A 20,998-nucleotide genomic window follows, 5' to 3' on the forward strand; every position below is an offset into this window, starting at 1 on the left:
GGAATAATGAAACGCTACTCTGCATCCCAGTTTTCCGAACCTCACTCTTGGTTGTTAGCGGTTGTATAAATTCAGTGTCAAAGGCTGCATTTACAATTTTGTCAGAGAATTTAGAATCTCTTCAGTTTTGGTCTGTACTGCTGAAGCTAGCAGGAACTAAATAACCTGGGGTCTTTGTATAGGTGGTTGTTAGGGATACTTAGATGTGTAAAGATGCAAATAAATGCTTCCATGGGCTCTTTTAAATCCCAACATTTCAGTGAGAGTTAGTGGCCTTCTTGCAGCTTCAGGCACTTGATTTTTTTTCTCTCCTAACCTGCCTCTCTTTGGCAGCAAATACAGGTGTCCAGCATACAGATTAAAAGAGGCTTCTGTGACATAGAATTGCCTGGCAGCTGGGCTGGCCCATGGGGGCTCTTGGAGTTCCCCAGGTGCCCGGCTGTGTGAGGGACTGCTGGCACCACGGTGCTCAGGGACTCCTCTGTAGCTCCTGCTGCAATGAAATTGTCACCTGCCTTCACACCTGGAGTCTCACAGTCTTCCCTTAAAAATGCTGCAGGAGGCTGGTGGCAGGGAGATGAGGCTTTTCAGGCAGTGTTGTGTCACAGTCAGCATTTGGTCACAACTGTGTGGCTGAATCGGATCATGTGCGTGGCTGTGCTGGAGCTGTCTGGTTCCTGGCTGTGCTGTGGTCCTGCCTTACCCAGGAGAGAACAAATTGGGCAGTGCCAGAATTCTGTGGGAGCAGTGGTAGTGGCTAAAAATCCCAGGTGACACACGCATGCCATCGTGTTTGCCATACTTTATTTGCTCACACTGTGAAAAATGGCTTTTCCTCAAGCACATGAACATGCAGAAATATATTCATGTCTCCAATAAGCCTTGAGCTGCGGAGCCTGAAGGTGTTGCACTTAATGAAGCATCACAGCAAGTAAATGCTAGTGCCAGCAAGAAAAACTATGCCTTTTAAATTTAAAAGATCAGAGTATTTTCCATTTACTGATAGATTGGTACGGGGGAAGAAGAAAGTCGATTAAGCCCTGAATGAAAACTTGATCTCAGTTGAATCTCAAAGAGTTCAAGACCTGTCAAAGGTTATATTTAAATAGTTTGTCTCGCTGCTTCCACGGAGCTGTTAATCAGTTTCACAACATAACACTAAGTAGCCTTCTAACAGAAATCATCGTAGGGAAGCGTGAAGCGCGACCCGGGATGAGGGCAGCGAGCAAAGGCTGCGGAGCTTCGCAGCGACCCACCCGGGGTGGGATGTGGCGGTGCCTCCCGCCGCCGAGAGAGCGGCTGCGGTGCTTTGTGAGCGCTCTTAGAGCACTCCGCGTTTCTCATCCCCGGCGAGGGGTCGGCCACGGCGGCAGCCGCCCCTGAGCGGAAGGGGAAGGAGGGCTGCGGAAGGCGCGGACGGGCCGGGTCGGGCCGAGCGCTGCGGGGCCCGCAGCTGGCGGCGCGGCGCGGCGCGGGCCCCAGACGATGGCGCTGCAGCCCCGGCGTTGCGGCGCGGCGGCGGCCGGCGGGGGTCGCTGCGGGGCGGTCCGGCGGCGGCGGCGGCGGCGCGGGGCTGCGGTGCGCGGGAGGCGGCGGCGGCGGTGCCGCACAGCCGCTGGTGCCGGTCCCGGCGGAGGATGAGGCGCGCGGGGCGGGCGGGCGGCGGCGCGGCAGAGCGCGGGTCGGCGCGGCCCTGAGCGGAGCCTCCGCGCCGCGCTGCGCTCCCGCACAGCGACTATGGCCGGGGGAAGGCGAGGGCTGGTGGCGCCTCAGAACACGTTCCTGGAGAACATCGTGCGAAGGTCTAACGGTAAGGGGGCACCGGCGGCGAGCGCTCGCCGGCCGCAGGGAGCCCGCCGCGTCCTCGACGGGGACAGCGCCGGGCGGGGGGCTCCGAGCCCCGGCCGCTGCCGGCGCATCCCGGTGCCGGTGCCGGAGCCGGTGCCGGCTGCGTCTCCAAGTGCTGCCGAGAGCCCCCGGCTCGGGCTGCAGGTGCGGCGGCACGGCGGGAGCCCAGCCAGCCCCGCCGTGCCCGCGGCGGGCCGGGGTCCGCGCCCCGGGGGCGAGCGGGGGCAGCGCCCGGGCCGGGCGGGGGCTCGGGGTGTCCGGAGAGCGGCGGCGGCGGCTCCGGACCGGAGGAGGTGCGGGGATTCAAGATGGTCCCTGGGCAGGGAGAGCCCGGTGCGGGGGCATCGGCCAGGGCTGCCCGCCCAGGGTGGAAGGGAAGGTTTGCCATAAGTGAGGAGAGAGTTTGCCATTTTAAAGGCTGAGGGCAGATATTTCTTTTTTTTTTTCCTAGTGCACTGTAACCAGGTCTGTCTCTTGGAAAACTGTGGAGTGGAAAATGCCTCGAATTTCACAATTGCATGCAAATATGTATTAATGCTATCCAGATTCTTTCACTTAGGCACTTACCAAAATCTGCTCCCTCTGTAAGCCGGCGACCATGCAAGCGTTCATGGATTTGTTTAACCTAGGCATGTGCATTTCTTTTAAAGCCCCGAGCCTAAGTTGTGCCATTTTTAATGCTTCTACTGACTTCAATGGGGTTACTTCAGGGATTAGGAACTTGTAGTATGGTTGAGAATACGCAGGATCAAGCTCCTTTTGAAGACAACATGAGTTAATTAATTAAAAACATAGTCCGTTTATTCTGATAAGGCAAAGACAATTAACCCCCTTGATAAGCAGCTAAAAACTCAAATGATCCCAAGAATGATTTTCAAGTTTTTTTAATTAGGCAGTGTTATTGGAGAACTAGCCTTTGATAAGACCATATTTTGTCATAAAATTATGTTCTTTTTATAGGGTGTTTCTCTCTGCAACTTTCTTGTAGAAGGGAGGAGGCTGGAGGCTGCATTCCTGAAAAAATTACTCTCCAGTCTTACAGTGAATCGTGCCCTCTTATTTTTTTTATGTCTTTTAAAATGAATGTTACATGTCATCACATTCAGGCTGCTTCTCTAATCTTCCAACAACAGTTATTGAAGGTTTTTCTCAAAACTGTCTCGACTTTGTAGATTATTTTCTTCATTAAAAACCAATTTCCTCTTTTGGCTTTCAGTGCCAAAGCCTCAATGCAATAAATCAATTGAGGCTTGGAGATGGGGGGAATCATGCAGCAGAAGCTATGCTCTGTTTTTTCCTCTCTTTCCCCATTATTAAGAAGGTGTCATAACAGAGCATGGTGCTAGACAGCACAGGTAGAATGACAGCACTCCATTTTCCAATACTCAGCGAGTCCTGAGGACTGGAATCAATACAAGTTTTTAGATTAAGCTTGGTAAGAAATGGTGCACAGTTCAGACATGCTAGGATAAGCTTAGGGAAGCGACTCAGGTTTAGAAGCCTATTTCTTCTGTGATGTGCCTTCAAGTTTTTCCTGGACCAAATCCAGCTTTGCTGCAAATGTGGTGCTGTCACATACCAATGTTGGATGAATCAGGTTTTCTAACCTTTGTCTGTTTGAAGAGACAAGGATAGACTCCTTTCTCTCGTGCTGAGGCAGGGCTGTGCTGACCAGCACAGGGGCAGTATGGAAACATGCCAGCTCCTTGTTGCCTGTCTCATCTTGTCCTGCCTACTTGGCCATTGAGATGATTTGGGATGCCCACAGGATGAGTGCTTAAATGGCCCCATAAAGCTTGAGGTTTGGCTCCCCTTTCTTGGTTTTGTTCAATTGGGTAGTAATGTGACCCACAATGAAACTATCTGTGCCATTTGGGATTTGCCAAATAAACCTCGGGCTTGTTGTCAAGCTTGTATTTGCTGGCACATGCAAGCAAGTTGAGTAGTGCCAACGGATATTGAGTTGATAGAGATATAGGGATATTCCTAATCTGGGGAGGATTCGCTTTGAAAATAGAGGAATTTTGTCATTGAACAGAAATAATGTACTAAGTGCTTCATGTGAAGGAACTTGTGCATGATATGTGTATCATCAGTCATGGCTGGACTGAGGAACGTGTGTTTTGGGGCAGGGGATGTTAACTCAGTGAAAGTGGCTGTATGGTGATAGCAAAGGAGTGGGCATGCAGCCTCTTTTGTAGGCATTGCTCTAAGGACAGCACTTTTCACTCCATTATTTTACCTGTAGTTTTAACAAGGAATTCTTTGGACAGCCTTTCATGTTAGATGTGGGACTGGTGAGCTGATGCACAATCCATGGCCAAAGGTAGTAGCAGTGTATGTAGGCATGCTAATTCAGTTTTTTTTCCATTAGGGTTAAAATTTGGCTCATGTTCGTAGCACACCTTCTGCAGCAAGACTCACCTCCGACTCCTTTGGTCTGAATCGTCTGCTTCAGAGTTACTAGGAATGAGAGCTTCTTCACAGGCTGCAAATCAACTGAGAGATTCTCATGCACTAAATGCCAGCTGCAAGAGCTGTGCTAGGGTCAGAGCTGCAGAGCATTTCCTTCCCACACACTGGAGTAAAGAGAGGATGGGATGGCCTTAGCATCACACACACTGGAAATAATATGTAATGTGTTATCTTCCTAGACCTGTGACCTTGTCTGGTCCTCTGTGATTTCTTCTAACACAAAGAACTTCTGGATGAAGTGTGAGCTTCAGGTTTGTCCCCCTTTGAAATGAGGGACACCGTAATTGTTATAGTCTTGTATTTAATGTTTAAAATCTGTGTTTCTATACTAGCCATGCAGAGCTAGAAAAATAAATGTTGCATGCAGTGGTTGGTTGACAAAAATTTCTTTGAAGCATTGAAATATTTAAAGACCAGAACACCCAGTGGGACAGAAAATGAGCCCATGCTGTAACACAGTGCAGTATATAAAGAATCACTAGCCCCTGATGGTTACTGCTAATGTGATATTAATGTTTTTCTTGGTAATGCAATACATCCACAGTATACAAGCACTGTAATAATAACTGTAATAATAACAGTTATAAACCTGGATCATGGCCAGGGCACCCAATTCAACTGGTGCAGTTAATTGTAGAGGATAGTGCTTATTTATGATATTCCAATGCTTTATCAATATCTGGAGACAAAAATAGTTTTCGATTTATGTAAATGCCAGGTAAATTCTTCAGTCCTTCCTTGGTCAAAATTCTCATTGAGGTGTGTGATAATTGTGCATATGTAAGGATGGCAAAAGATTTATACAAAAAAAAGTATAAATCCTGTGTTTAAATGGCTTTGGAATTTCAATGGAAGTCACAGGTACTTTTTTGATTTATGGACAAAATAAGGAGGTTGGAAAAAAGGTAAATTAGAAGGCATAAGGCTTGTGTGAATTTAATTTTCCTTTCACAAAATCCCCTGGGAACACACTAAGGAGACATCAGTTATGGAAGCAAACCTGTATCTTTTGGTGGAGAATGCAGAGAGTTCCCTGTAGAGGGAAAGAAAAAGTACCTTCAGACATAGATCTTGAATATAACAGACATTTGCATGATTTATGGCATGGCTTTCATCACACGCTATAAAGTCCCAGTACAATAAACATTTTGCATCCTGTGCATGCTAACCTTATACCATCATCTGAGACCTAGGAGAGAAATTAACTTTATTGTAAACACTTCTGAAACTGAAAAGACTGGTTTTGTGTTCAGCCACAGTGAAATGTAAAGGAAACTTAATGGAGAGTGAGGAATGAAAACAGCAGACCTTCAGAAAGTGCAAGAGGACAGCTTGTAGGTTCTGTGTTAAGGACATTTTCATGAAGTTAATGAAACAAAGGGTTTTGTTGCTTCCTGATCTTCCTTCTTTCCCATGTTAACAACTGTGGAGACACATATGTTTTCATCCATGCTTTTCATACAGTTGGTCAGAACATTGAAATACCTATTTGCTATTGACAATCTTTTTTTCTCAGTATCACTGGAATTTAATGTAAAATGTCTTTTTTTTTTTTTTTTCCTCCTGGCTTTTACTAGGCCAGAAGTCTGGTTTTGAATATCCACCTTTATGCATTTAGAAATTTATGACCTGATTTCGTTAAAATTACTTTTATAGATAGTAAGAAAAAAAAATGTACAGCACAGAGATGACAGGTAATGTGCTTTAAAATTAACGTTCTGAAAGCTCAAGAAGTTCTCCTGTGATAATTCAATGTATCAATCCAGTTTTACATTAAATCCTAGAACAAGATTGTAAAACAAATCTTAATGAAACCCATTTGGAGAATTGGTTAATGCATTTTTGTAACTCATAGATAAAAGTGAGTGGGGAGTTAGGTCTTGTCTCAAATACTTTTAAGGCTATAATCAGTAAATCAAATGGCTGCTTTGAACTAAAGAAAGACTCTTAATCGATGCAACTAAAGTATGCTTTTTTCTGGATTAGTGTTCAGATCATATGGGATGGGAAAAACAAACCCTCTGACCAGCTGAATGATGACGTCTCACTGCTGAACAGTGCTTTTGTCCTTTAATAAGAGTGGTGCAATCTCTGTCTCTTACCAACTGATGAACTTTCTCATTTTTCTGAAAATCATCTAATTATCTCATCTAATGTCACGTGTGTGTAAATATTGTGGGATTTGTGTTCTAGTGTTTATTTTGGGGTTTTTTTTGGGGGGGGTTGTGTTGGATTATTTTTTTTAGTTTCTCAGTATGGACACTGCTTCAAGGATAGGTGACAAACCATGCTATCCATAAAATACATATGACACCTTTGGTGCAATTTTGGTGCCATTTCAGCTGTTCTTATTCTGTTATTCTACACTAATTTGTTTTATTTAAAAAAAATATAGATAATTGTGAAGATTTTATAGCTACAAGTGTTAGAACAATGCATAATTTTCAATTTAAACTTTTCTCATGGTAGATGCCTACTGTGAAATATTTTCTATAACAATGCAAAGTAAGAATGTTGAGATGGAAAAGGTAATTTTTTGTCTATTCTGCTGGCTGCAATTAGGATTCATTTTCTGTAATGATTTAAAGTGACTCACTTGAAGTTGTTGCTTTAGTTAGAATCTCTCTTGTTATTTGTGGAAAGAACAATGATATAAATTTTTTAATAATTCTTTTCAACTTGCACTTTGCTCTAGTGTACACGTGACAGCGTAAATCCTGTTTGAATAAACATGAAATGTCTGTATTTAGGGAATTGTGTTCATGCTGTAGCAACCAAGGAACTTTTAAGTCCATTTTGTTTTGGAAATTGAATAAATAGTTGTATAAGACTTTTATAAAACACCCCAAATGAACCTATCTGTAGGGGTTTATGTTTTTTATATTACAGTGAGCTTAACAATTTTGACCTCAATATTAAGGATGGATTATTTTGAGGCCACTGTATCATTATTCTATAGAGAGATCAAGTTGTTCAATGGGATATTTAAACACTGAAGCACTTCCACTGTAGGAATGAATACAGGGTGATAGTGGGTAAATGGGAGTATTCATGTAACACCACTGGCTTCCACAAGAGGATGTGGGTGGAAGAGCAGAATTATTCCTTTTTTATTTTATTCTACCATATGAATAGTCTTTCTGTCATTTGAGCAGGTCTGTGCTTGCTCTGACTACAGTGTTTCTGTTGGGATGAAAATGTGGTTGGTCCCTGAAGTGCAAGTCTCAAATCCCATGTGTGCAAGGAAAGGATTGAATAAGTACTTGAAATTCAGTGTGACTTATTTGTACTGACTTAGGGCCGTATTTTGATCTCAGAAGTTACATTTGAACAATGCAACTAATCAGTGTGACTAAATGCTTCTGGTTTACTTTTTTTTTTTTCAAAGCTAAGACTAAACATGAACAAAAATTCATACATACCTATCCTTTGTTAGCAATTTTGACAAGCCTACTTACATAATGTTTGATTTCTATCGCTCTGGGAAGAAATTAGACAGAAATGAAGTGATCTCATTTCCCCCAGTATCCAAATGATGCTGTTTGTTATGCAAAGTCACAAGTTTGTAAATACCATGTGTCCTTAAGCTGTATGATACAATTTTTACAGCTATGGCAGCAGCACATGATTTTTGCCTGGTGCACATTTCTTACACTGGCTGTGACAAAGCATCTCTGCTGTTCCGTGCCCTGCTCAGGCAGCAGTAGCTGTATCCTCCACCCCTCTTCCATGGGTGGGGTAAGAGACACATCTGATGTGCAGTTCTTTTAGTTCTGCTGTGGAAGTGGTTTGTGCTTGGTAATGCTGAAGAACTAGGTTTGCTTCCCTGAAGATCCATGGGAGGAATTTGAGACAGGATAAAAAAAGACCTGTGGGTCTCAATAACCAGGGCTGTCATCACCCAGCATGAGGGAGGCTGTGGTCTGGAAGGAGAAGGGCAATTCTCCTCTTCTCTTCTCTTCTCTTCTCTTCTCTTCTCTTCTCTTCTCTTCTCTTCTCTTCTCTTCTCTTCTCTTCTCTTCTCTTCTCTTCTCTTCTCTTCATGCTGAGCCTGGTACTCCTTTTACTGAGAGGGGAATAAATTGGGAACAAACCTTTTGAGTGTTTTATTTGTATGATGACTGTGGGAAAATATATATTTAAATCACACTTGTGCACTACACAAACCTAAGCACCCTGGGGGATTTGGCTGACCCAAATATGGGAAACTGCAGTGGGCACCAGTCTCTCTTATTACCAAGGCATGCACTACAACTGCCTGAGCAGAGGTTTCCCCTTGGCTTCCTCTAGGCAGTGTGGGAATGTGTCTGGCAGTGCTGTGGGAATATGTTTGGCTGTTGGTCTCTGACCTCCTGCCAGTGTGTTCCAGAAGATGACCTGTGCCTCACTGGTGGGACAGGGAAGGTAGAACGGGTGTGCTGGCCTCTGGAAAGAGGTGGGGGATGTCAGCTTGGCAAGATCCATGTTACAGGAGAGGCTGGGATGCAGTGGGAGTGAATATGTAGTTGTGCAGGGCAGTGAGTAGTAGGGGGAAAATATTTCAGTAACTTGTTCCACACTCATGCAAGGAGGTGATCACTTCTCAGTCAGCTAGTCCTGACCAGATAAATGACTTGGAGTGCAGCTTATCTCCAGGAATTTTGGAAGGTAATGGAGAGTTTTGGTTAAACAAAGCACTAAATGTAACAGTAGAACTCAGCAGATAGAGTAGTTTTGGTAAGCTGGGTGCTCTAGACACTTGTGATTGTTACTGTTAAAAGGACCAAGGTTATTTAAACAGACATTTTCAGATTCTTCTGTGATGGTCTGTTTTCTGAGTGGAAGAAAGTACTGGTTTCAGTGACTGAGTGAAACCTATTCTTACATTTTGGAAGGAGTTAAAATGTTTTTCTTGTTGCTTTTAAGTGGCCATGTCTACTTTAAAGTGATAATCCAAACTGGATCTGACATTTGAGTGTGTAGGTGCTGACGTGGGTATACTGCAGTGAGCAGAGCTAACCTGGGGAAAATGCAGGCTAGAAAATATGAAGTGATGCACTTCACAAAGTAATCCATGCTGCAGAAGCCTGCCCTACTCATGCAGGTAATTGTGCTGCCTTTCTGTTTCTGCAGCACGTTGTGCTCTGTGCTGCACCTCTGCATATTTCCTTGCCTCCCAGTGGTCTTGGTCAGACTGTGCCAAATGCAACACAGGCCAAAAGCCGAGGTCTTTTATATGAGCCTGCCCTCTCCAGTTCTAGCTCAGGTTGTCTTGGAGCTCGTAAGAAGGGCCAGTGATGCTTACAGCTTCTTCTTGGGCAATACTGCTGACACAGTTGCCATTGTGATAGAAACTGATTTCCAAGTAGGAGAGTTTATTGAGTCCTTTCAAAGAGGTGCTTCAAGTCACTCAATTGTTTACTCAATAGATACTGCTGCTATTACATGCCCATTGCATCCCTGTCTCTGAAGAGAATTTAGCAGTGGATTTCTTCATGGTCTTCCTCTGGCCAACTCCTTTCCTGGCCTTGCTGACCCACTTGTGAGTCCCCAAGGGTCTCTGCTCTGTGATACTTAGAGTTCACTAGAGCATCCTTTCATGCTTGTTGTGTAATGAAGCCACAGCTGTTTCCTGGCCTCTGGGACCCTGTGTCCCTGCAGATGGAATGGCAGTATTTGCCTCACTGGATGTTTTTCAATATTTTCTTATGTTAGGAAAAATTTTTAACAGATTATGAGCTGTCCCCAAACAGCACATTGTCAGGAATGTCAATGCAATTGAATGTAAATGATAGCCATGAGGACAGCCCTTCCACCTCTGGGTTGTCTGTTGTAACAAGCTATGCAGTGAAGTTATAAGTGGGAGTCCTTATTTTGTGCTGTGTCTTGCCAGTGTTCACACAGGCACTGTTGTCATAGACACTCCTGAAGAAATGAGGTGTGTTTGTCAGCTACGTAAAGCCCAGCTCAAAGAAAGGTCAAGATTCATGAAGTCGGAATGAGCTAGAAGGGAGAGACACTTATGAAACGATGGGCTCATCAAATCTCTGATTTGTACTTTGGTTTGATAGTTGTGCAAAATTTTTCCTTTAAAGTTTATGGGTACATAAACATCTCTCAGCTTGCTTGTAGCTCACTGCTAAACCCAGCCTGGACTCTAATGAAACATTGTACCTCTCCATGCTAGAGAGGCTCACCCAGTGTTGACTAATAGGGGTGCATAAAATACAACAGCCAAGTCATACTGACTTACAAATCACATGGTGAGGATGTTGACATCTATTTGTTGTGGTTCCTTGATGATTAGAACAGTCATTCAAGAGCTGAAATAATGGCTGAGTGTTCACTGCTCTAAGGTAGCCTACATCTTCTAGGAGAACATCCAAACTGCTGTTGGGGTGAGAAGTGTGTGCATGTTCTCTATGCATCCTTTGGAAACCTCCAGTCCAAAAAAATCGGGCTTTGCTGGGCCAAAGCAAAAGTGGGAATGTGATTCTTCAGCTCCTGCAATAATGGCAAGGAGTCGAGTATTACATGTGAGAACTGGGCTTATGTTAAAATATTAGGTATTGAAACAAACATAGGAAAGGGGGAAAAAGCCAACCTTAAAATATCCCCCTTTTTCATTGTTTTCTGTGGTTTAACTTGGTCAGATTTCTGTTTGCTGTGCTAAGTTTTTCAGTTCTCTTCAACATTGCTCACACAGCTTCCAGCTCCCAAGTCTTTGGGAGTTGGGCATCTAGGGACTAGAGTATTGCAGTCTCACTTTCTGGAGTTTAAATTCCCTTATGGATTTAGGGCTTTGTTTTCACCTGTAAATAGGAGTTGAGCATTGTTGCAACTCACAGAAGCCTTGCAAGGCTAGATAAAAGTAGGATTATCGCAGTGATGGCTATCAGAAATCAGAAATCAGAAAGGCTATATAGCCTTTAGTGAAAAAACCCAAGAGATTATTTATCTGAAGATAATAAGGTTTAAGCGTGAAAGGCAGACAAATTCTTAACAGGAACTCTTTAGGAAATGCAGAGAAGGGAAAGTTACCTTTTGGGAAGGGAAGGCAGTGAGAAGCAATTCTTAAGCAATTCATGCATGAAATAACACCATTCAGATCAGACCTGGCCCAACATTTGTATTTTCATTTTTTGTATTTTTGGTCATTTTTTGTACTTCCTGATGAAATTTAAAAATATCTTAATACAGTCTAATGTGGTGTTTATAATAGACTCTCAAAGGCACTTGCTTTAGCAGTGAGAAATTGCTTGGTTTGCTTATTTGTAGGAAGGGGTAAAAGTGGTGTATTGTTTTGGGGAGAAAGTGCTTCAGCTAAGAAAGCCCCATGGTGTTTAAAAGAGGCTGTGAGAAACAAAACAGCTAAAATATCCTGAAGTTATGTTACTAGTATGTATCACTCTGATGAGTGTATTAAAAAAATCATGCTTGTGGAATTGGGCAATGGATTTAGCTAGCTACAGGACTGCTTCATTTGAACCCACTTGAAGTTTGGGTGAAGGATTTTTTAAAGGGGAAATTGAAACAAACTAAACTCTCTGCAATTAATAGGTAAAATGTCATTTGGTTGGAGGAAGTGTTAATGAGATCTGTGGATGTGTGAGCGTCTGGGAGTTGGTACTGAAAGGTGGACAGTGTGGTGGACTCCCATAAGGGCTCTCCTTGAAAAGGAGTGCCTCTTGATTTCCCAGCCCTTCTTTAAAAGCCAGAGGGTCTTTGCAGCTGTGACAGGAGCCACCATCTCCTGCTGCCTGCCAGTGACCCGGGAGCAGCACTGCTGTCTGTCTTGGCACAGGTGGAGGTTTGAGTTGGCAGTCATAAAAAATGTGGCACACACAGCTCCAGCAAGAATGGAGGCGTGCTTTTTTTTGTACTCTTTGAAACTCCTTCTGGCTTGTATTGCAAACAAGGAGTTCTTTCTACTGGGGCAATTTCTACCCTGAGTTCTTGGTGTCCTGTTTGCAGTGCTGTATTTGAGGTACAGGTATTTGAGCTTGTGTGGCCAGCAGTGAAGGCAGTGCTGAGAGGAGCCCCTGTGTCTGGTCTGCATTCAGGAAGGAGAAATAGTGCTCACGTTTTGGTTTGGCCACCTGTGAGAGGCTTCACATTCAAACTGAGTGTCATGGTGGATCAGTGCTTGTGGCACAGAGGGAAACATTTGGTTTCTGTCCTCAGTCAAGAGATGAACTTTACCTGCTTAACCATCATGTGTTTTATTTATGCTCTGTCCGAGTAATTAACACTTTTTTAAGAATAAAAATTTAGTTAAAATTGAAACCAGGAACAATCCTGTTGACTGCAATGGGAATGATATCTGGGAAAACTATGTGGGGACTGAAGCAATTGGGATTGGGTTCTGAAATGAATATTTCCTCTAATGCAGCCATACCTTTGACTAATGTCTAACTGATGTGTTTTTTTCAAACAGATACTAATTTTGTCTTGGGTAATGCCCAGATCGTGGATTGGCCCATTGTCTACAGCAATGATGGATTTTGCAAGTTATCAGGATATCACAGAGCAGAAGTTATGCAAAAAAGCAGCACCTGCAGGTATTTGAGAACAGATTTATTTTCTGTTAAATAGCTTGTAGTGTTGTGCCTGTTGCTTGAGGAGAAAAGTAATCTGTTTATTCCAGTTTTATCTTCTGTCTCCTGGGGCTGCATCTGTCAAATATGCTTTCCAGGTGAAACAAAATCAAAGAAGAACCATTTCTAAATGGGTCCTTTTTTACATGGTAAACAAATGGCTTTGGGTCTTTGTCGGGTACCTGACTTGAATTTCTCTGTTTATTGCAGTTTTATGTATGGGGAGCTGACAGACAAAGATACAATTGACAAGGTCCGGCAAACATTCGAGAACTATGAGATGAACTCCTTTGAAATCTTGATGTACAAGAAGAACAGTAAGTAGTCAATTGGTTTGTTCATTAATGTAGGTGCATAAAGTTGTTCTTAATTGTAGTGTAAATTGCACTTCTGCCCCCCTGGAGGACAGTGCTTTATCTAGGGCTAAATAAGCCCCAGTTCTGCCACTTGGTCTAAAAGGGAGAAATGAGAACATTAGAGATGAAAGTCACTCAGGGAGGCAGAGGAAGCTTTCTAATTTGTTCTGACGTTTAGAGTAATTTGTGTGTGATGCTTTAAGACAACACTGAAGATTCCATCAACAGTGGTAGTACACAAGCTAGGTTTAGTCAAGTTTCCACTACAGAGAACATACTTTCTCAGTTTTTAAAAACTTGATATAGCAAAGCCGGTATATAGTAGTTTTGGAATAAAAAGAACCCATCTTTTGTTTTAGAAACTGAACTACTTTTGATGTTTTCAGAAGAAATGTCTTTTGTTTTGGACAAAAAATCCTTAATTGGCACATGATTTTTTTTCCCTAGGAAATTCAGTCTGTCTGTAACTGCACATTTCAGCAGATGAACTACTTGCCCCAAATTTGGTGTCTCACCTAGTGTGGACTATGTCATGCACAGTTATTTTCATCTACTTCATGTCACCTAAAGTGTGAATACACTGAGGTCTTCAGCCTGGCCAGATGTTAAGTTGAAAAAAACTGCATTCTGTAACTTATTTTGCTCTTAACAATTTTGCCTTCTAATAATGAAGCTGGTACTGCCTGTATGCACAGTCTGTGTGGCCTTGCTTTGTGCTGCTTTCCTCCTAGGGCTACCTGCCTCTGATGTTTACCTATTTTCTAAAAGCTGATTTCTGTTCCTAGCTCAGTTTGTGGCCATGGGGACCATATGCAGCTCACATCTATGCATCCAAAGCCAAGTAAATAAGCTGCAGTCCTGGGATCTAGGAGAGTCTGGAATTCTCTCTGAGTTATCAGTGATTTGGCACCAAGAGACTGTGCAGCTTCTCTTCTGTCGTGCTGCAGCATATGGCCTGTAGTAGAGCCTGGGGCTTCTCTGCCTTTTATGCAGATTTAAAGCAAGGTAACCGTGGAGGGAGGAATATTTCCTGCCCTGCAGTGCACTCCTCCGAGGAGAGGTGGCCCAGAAGAAGGTCCAGCTGTGCAGTAGCTGTGTTGTGAGACATGCCAAAAGACAGAGCTGCGATGGCTCTGCTCCGTACCAGAGGGTCACAGGCATGGGAAAGAGGAAAGCACAGAGCTTGCTGTCAAGTTTAACAAACCCCAGGGCGCCTAATGTTTGTTAGATTTGCAGCTTGAGAGATACATTAACTACTGTTACAGAGACTGGCTAATAACTCTAGAGAGTTTTAACTGAAAAATATCAAAAAGAGGACATCCTAGAACTTTTTCTCAATATAAGCCACATCACAGAAAAACACTGTCTTATTTACCAGTCACTTAGCACCCAGACTGCTAAGTGGCCTTTCCTTTGTGGTCACCTTACCCCTGTCTGCAACTATGGCAATGAATATGATTGGTTCTAACCTGCTTTCAGTTTGAAAGCTTGGGAAATGACCCCGAATTTTGCTAGACATTTTTTTTCCTGCTCTTTGTTTCTTCTGTTCGGTCTCTCTCTGTTCGTTCTATTTTCCTTTCATTTTCCTTTTTCAAATTAGCCAGTGAAATAGATTTTTCTTACTCTTTACCTGTCTACTCCCTTCTTACAAACTAATAGTCACAATAAATAGCAAGTTTTTTTCCCATTTTTGAGTTATTGGATAATTGGTATGGTTTCTGCAGCTTGCACATATAATGTTATTCTGGCTGTTTTAACAGTACAGTCTCTATCCTTTTGGAGGAACAAAGGAAAACAAAATAGGAGTTTTGAGTTAATAGTGATGTCTGTAGTGCAAGTCAGTCTTGTACTTTTAGGAGCAGCAGCCATTTATTTCTTTATCTGAGTAACAATTATTCCCTGGTCTTACATGTCAAAGCACATTTAATGATGCTACTAGAAGTGATAGGCTGTTAAGTTTTTTATTTTTGACATGACACTCCATTGTGGTGACCCAGTGCTGGTATTTACTTGGTTGTCTGATAAGAATACCCCATCCAGCAGGTGATAGGTACAGTATATCCACAAATTTCATTGCAGTTCACAGTATTAACTCTAGAAAAAAACACACAATTTCCTGCCTTCATCATGTTTGCATTTATGGATGCTGCCTCTACCCTGGCCTTCCCTTTCTCTGTCCCATTCACCCTGCATCCAAAAGTGACTGTACTCCCTGTTTTCAGAACTTGAAGTTAAGATGTGACAGAGTTTTGATGATTCCTTAGCCTAGGCCCTTGATAAGTTAGCAGATATGTAAAAATCATTGTTATTCTCTGGAAGAATTTCTTCCCAGAAACACAGAGCTTCTTCAGGATAATTGGAAGCAATTAGAGCAAACAGGTGCATAGCCACCAGATTTTTGTCATTGTTGTTTTGATGTCATCCAATTGCATTCAGTGGGGATTCATTGTCATACCTGGAAGGAAACAAAGTAAAAGCTTTCTTTAATCAGGACTGCAGAATGACAACAGACAGACTGACAGTAATTTCACATGAGAGCTTCAGTTCCATTGTTTAATTAAACGTGGGAGCCCAGTGGTGCTGGAAGTATTGTTTATTTTTATATGGGAAAATTAAAACATTATTAAATCTGAAGTCAATGGAGGTAAATGAACTTATACCAAGGAAGACTACAGCTAATGTATTAGAAAATAATTTGTATCTAGCCTTAATCATATCTTACCTTACCTGAACTGATGTGTTTTAAACATCTAACTTCTTATGAGATTTTGACAGACATTTGCTAAGTTTTTACACTTTATGGTCAGTGTCATGAGTTAAAAATGGCTGAATAAATTAAGCTTGGATTTTCTTTGTCTTGTTTTTCTTCTATAATGTAGGCCTGGCATACAAGCAGTGCCAAAGCAGGCTTGTTCTATATGCACTTGCTTTCATTATTGATGAAGTAAATTTTTATAAGAATACAAAATTCACTTGTTTCTATCTGCCCCTGAAGAGGTGGTGTCCAATTTAAATCTAACCCCCTTTTCTTTGCAGTACTTGACCTACTTCAGTGGAAGAATATTTGAAGTGGGGTGAACTTGTCATAGGTGAAGTGCATCAAGACTTAGAAACTGAGTCTTCAAGTGTCTCCTGTCTGAGCAGAGGCATTCCCATTGCTTATGGTCTGCAGCTGTGCTGCAGAGAGAGTGTTAAGACACCTTTTTTTTGTCTCAGAAGTTCTCTACAGATAGGACCAGCAGAATGCTTGCTAAAATGCTAGGTTGGCTGTAGGTAACTATTTAGCACACTGCAAAGCAGTTTGGTAAAGCAGTAGCTCTTTGCTGAGTAGACATGTTATGGTGAGAGTCCCAGAGGCTGGGATGCACTTTCAATTTGTACTGGGGTTCACTTCCTTGTTTTCTGGGTGCTTGAACATTTAATACATTTAATAGCATGAATGTCTGTGTGTGTGGTTTTTTTATTTGACTGTTTGATTTTTAAAATTTTCATTTTAACATGTGCACAATCTTCTCCCCTCCTTCCTTCTCCCTTCTTCCCCCAGTGTATTAGAAAGCCTTCAAATGTCAGAGAATGACAAATCAGTCATTCACTAAAATAGTGATTTGGTAGATTCTACTTGCATTTCTTTTTGGGACCAGTGCTTTCTATAGAGGTTCAAAAGCAACAGCCTCAATTTATAGGCAGCAAAGTTCACTTCAGCATGGTAGACCTATGACTGCCCACCACTAAAGAGCTTCTCATAACTGATACTGATTCAAACCATCTAAACCCATTTATATTTGTGTGTGCTGTGCCTGTAGTGTTTCCAGATGGAAACCTTTGCTAACCCATACTGTTGCACAGGAACAGAAGCAGGAAAGAATGAGGGTGTTGGAGTCAAGTGACGTGTATCCTCCTCGACCTCTCACTGAAGTGTAGCTCCATTATTTGTCAAGCAGTATGCACACCTGCATCTCCTGTGAAATCCATCTGTGTGAGTTCAGTTACCTTCAGCAAGGTCAAATTAAATATTTTGGACTCATAAAACTGGTAATTCCCATTGATCTTGTCAACTTCAAATGTGTTGGAAAGCAAGATCTGCTGTCATCTTCACAAATATGTACAGAATTCCCAGTAGTAATCCTTAAGTATTTTTCCTGGGGTAAATGGAAAGATCTCAAACTTTACTCTGTCTTCCTTATACTCAGGTTCTGTTCTTCAGAGAACTCAGAATCTGGTGAACCATGCCAGCACTACTGCAGTACATGAGTGTGTGCTGAACCTTGTTTTCTACTGTGTTGTTTCAGTGTCATAGGATAACCCTTGCTAATAGCAATTCCACCTTCGGGGACTAAAATTGATTTTTCTTAAATTAGCATGTAAAGATGTGACCTTTAGAAGTATTAGTTGCCACAGCATCCAAGCACCAGATAGAGAAGACTTGAAGGTAACAGCTTTAAAGGGGCTGGGAATGTATTTAAAGGTTTATTCTTGTTGGCACAGAGGGGTGAGCTGCATGCTGAGTTGGTCTGTTCTCCTTTGGTACACACTCTCTGCCCAAAGCTAGAGTCCATAGTAAGACTTTTGTTCTTTGTCTTGCATGGTCAAATCTCATGGGCTTCTCTGAACACCTGGTTAAAATCTGTGTGGGTATATTGCCTTGCCAAAACTCTCTCTGATCACACCTCATCAGCTGGTTTGCTAGTTTGATGTTGTACAAACTGTTCAGTCTGTGTGGGATAGAGAGAAGCAATCCCATACTGAGTACCTGGGCATTAGTGAAACCCTAAAAGGAGTGGCTGTAATGGTCAGCCACGCTGTTTTTATAACTTACCTCCTGCTGTCTGCATTGCTGCCTGCAGGAATTGGTGGAGAAAGGGCACATGTTTCTATTTCCACACTGCTCAACTGTTTCCCTTCAGGACAATATGTGTCTGACTGTTTGACTGAGACATTATCAAGTAATGCAGAGGTTGTGCTGCTTAGAGGAAACTTGCCCCATTCATTAATGGTAGTGTAGATGTCAGCTGAATTGTCAAAACACCTTTTTTTCCCATTGTATTTTAAAATTAATTTTTGTTTAATTAGTGGAAAGAAAAACCATGTTAAAAATTCCATTTTTATTTAAACTGTGATTTTTGTAGTTCTGAAAAACAATTTGCCTCTTTGGTTGAATGGTTCAAGGTATGGGCAAAGAGCAACATTTAAACAGTGGTTTTGATTTTCATATAGCCTATTTTTGTTTGGCAGGAGGGAAAACTTAGGATGGTATGCTCAGGGAGAAGCTGGAATAGACCTTTAAGATCTCTTTAATTTTGATGATGTAAGAATTTCTGAAAGACATCAACCAAAGTTAAATAGCATGTGAAATGCTGGTGCTCCTGCCCAGCAAGAGGCTGAACACATTGATGAAAGACAAAGGACTGGAAAAAAGGATAGAGAAGACATAATACTATTTGTCTTTCAGATGGGAAATTGAAAGGTATGCAGACTTTCAGAGTGTGTTAGTCTGGAGAAGACTTGGGACTTGAATCACAGCCCTTAAAATAGTCTTTGCTTTAAGGCAACACCATAAGGACTGTGCTTAGGCCATAAAAGCCTATCAAGAGATACACCTGTTAATTCTGGATTTGCTAAGTAACTTTTGTACCTTGAGTCAGGCTGGTCCTATGACTACTGTGGGGCATTCATTGTAGATTTTCATTTCCTCTCGGTTGTCTGCACTGCTCTGCCTGTCCTGCAGCTCTGAAGGGGCATTGTCTTTTCTAGCATGATTGGTGCTATGCCACTAGACAAAAGCTGGATTCTTTCACTGCTGATTCCAGATCTAACAGAAGCCAATGCAGCTCATGGGTGTTTACTTTTTTGTTTGTGCACTGGTATTATCACTGAACTTTACCAGGGAGAGAGGTTGCCAGGACTAAAAACAAAATGTAAATGGAAGTAGATGTATTGTTGGAAACACTGGTAAACACTTTCTGTGTGGCTGTACATCAGTGCATACTGGGAAGTTACTCTTGCTTTGCTGTGAGAACTCTGGAACATGCTGCAGTTTCACTGCCTGAATAACCCACAGGCTGAATCTGAAAATCACATTTTTCATTAGAATGGCCTTTTTTGTGCCTCTTGCTAGTGATGGTTGTCTGGCTGAGCAGGAATGTTGGATTTGACACCAAGAGCATGAGGGCTGCCCGTAAGACGTTGAAATTCTAGTTTCCGACCTGATTTATAAGTAGTTTATACTTTAGGCTTTCCTGTTTAATAGTTAAATAAACTGTTTAAGAAGTAAAATTCTTCTGATAATTAAACCGGTATGTAGGACAAAAGCTGAGTGTGGCCACTTCTTGGCTGAGCCATTTGGTGTGTTCCCACATTTCAGATCCCAATTCTGGTATGAATGAGCTCCTGGTTGCAGAGCACTATGTCAGCCAGCACTGTGAGCACTCACCTCATAACTGTGTTTTATATCCACTTGTCTCCTATTCACAAGAGACACTGACAAGATGTTAAGGACTGCGGGGAAGATACAGTGTTGTGGAGGCAGGTACACGGCCTGGCAGAATTTTCCAGCTACTTATTTCTGCCTTTGCAGTGTTACTGTGTAGATCCCAAACTAGAAGATGATTTCTGCAGGCCCTGTGTGCTACCTCGGTTTTGCATTTTGCTCTGTTTGTGGAACTCTGGAAATTACAAGGGTACCCAAATATTTGAATTGCATTTCATCAAACATGCCTGCTTTTAGCTGTCAAGAACATCTGGCTCTTTCTTTTAGCATGTGGGGTATCACTAAGTTATGCACTTGGTTCTAGGTAAAAAAGTGTTTTGTCTTCCTTCTTCCTATAAATAATGCAACACAGGAGTGAGAGTCAAGGGAGTCAGAAAGTAAAAACCCTACTGATAAAAGCTCCTTTCCCTGCAGCAGGCTTAGAGAGGTTATTGGGAAAAGTCCTCTTGCTGCACTCAGAACATGTTAGAAAAATCTTCCAACAACATACTACAGCGTAACCATAAAGGGAAGATGACATCATGCATCTGAAAAATAGCCAGAATAGGAGGGTGAATTGCATCCTTTCTGTGTTGAGTACAGTATCTTCAAAAGCGCAGTAGTAAGTTTGTATAGCTATGTGAGGCAGAGAAGAAACCAAGTATGTAATTCAGCCTCAATGCTGTGAAGGTTAATATTGTGAGCAGCCCGTAGCAGAATGGCTGTAGATTGAATAGTAAAACAATACAAAGGGGTTTTGAGGAGGGGAAAAATTCCTAATAAAAAAAAAAGTGCATGTAGATAAAGATCAAAAGCAAGGCTAAGGATGGAGATCTTGGCTGATTAAAAAGTTGCAGTGTTAGTGAAGGGTGTTGAAGTGGGTAAAATGAAAAGCAGTTTGTCACCAAGGAGTCTCTGTAAAAGCAGGATATGGATTTGATCAGCCTCAGAATAGTTCACATGTGAAGCTGGGAAAAACAAGTAGGCAAGAAGAAATTGAGATAGGCAATTTTAGGAGCTCTTGAGAAAGGGTAGTGTAAAGGGTGTTACTGTCTAGAAAATTGCTGTTGGCTGCTTTGTGGCAGTGTCTTCTAAGCTCATTAGCAAGTTAGTAATGATTTTACTGGCATGGTTACTTTGCTGAATCTTTTTTCACACTTAGCATGTTTGTTTGTTCATACTTTTTTTGGAAGAGATTGTTCAGGAATGTTAACTCTTTAAAAAAAAGGTATATTGACCGTTGAGTACTTTCTGCCATGCAGGCATATTTCAGAAAT

The 20,998-nt window shown here is 42.2% G+C and overlaps 1 protein-coding gene across 1 annotated transcript in view; it reads left to right on the forward strand.

Annotated features, from left to right (window-relative positions):
• The first annotated feature begins 1,691 nt into the window (after nucleotides 1-1,691).
• The window catches only part of KCNH1 (potassium voltage-gated channel subfamily H member 1), a 173,082-nt gene continuing 153,775 nt past the window's right edge, over nucleotides 1,692-20,998 (forward strand). Inside the window, exons 1-3 of the mRNA XM_088161207.1 lie at nucleotides 1,692-1,810; nucleotides 12,740-12,863; nucleotides 13,110-13,216. Of these exons, the coding sequence (XP_088017333.1) occupies nucleotides 1,738-1,810; nucleotides 12,740-12,863; nucleotides 13,110-13,216 (304 nt within the window). The 5' untranslated portion in view covers nucleotides 1,692-1,737. The remainder of the gene's footprint in view (nucleotides 1,811-12,739; nucleotides 12,864-13,109; nucleotides 13,217-20,998) is intronic.

Source organism: Sturnus vulgaris, chromosome 3 (assembly GCF_052056855.1).
Source record: "Sturnus vulgaris isolate bStuVul1 chromosome 3, bStuVul1.hap1, whole genome shotgun sequence".
NCBI lineage: Eukaryota > Metazoa > Chordata > Aves > Passeriformes > Sturnidae > Sturnus > Sturnus vulgaris.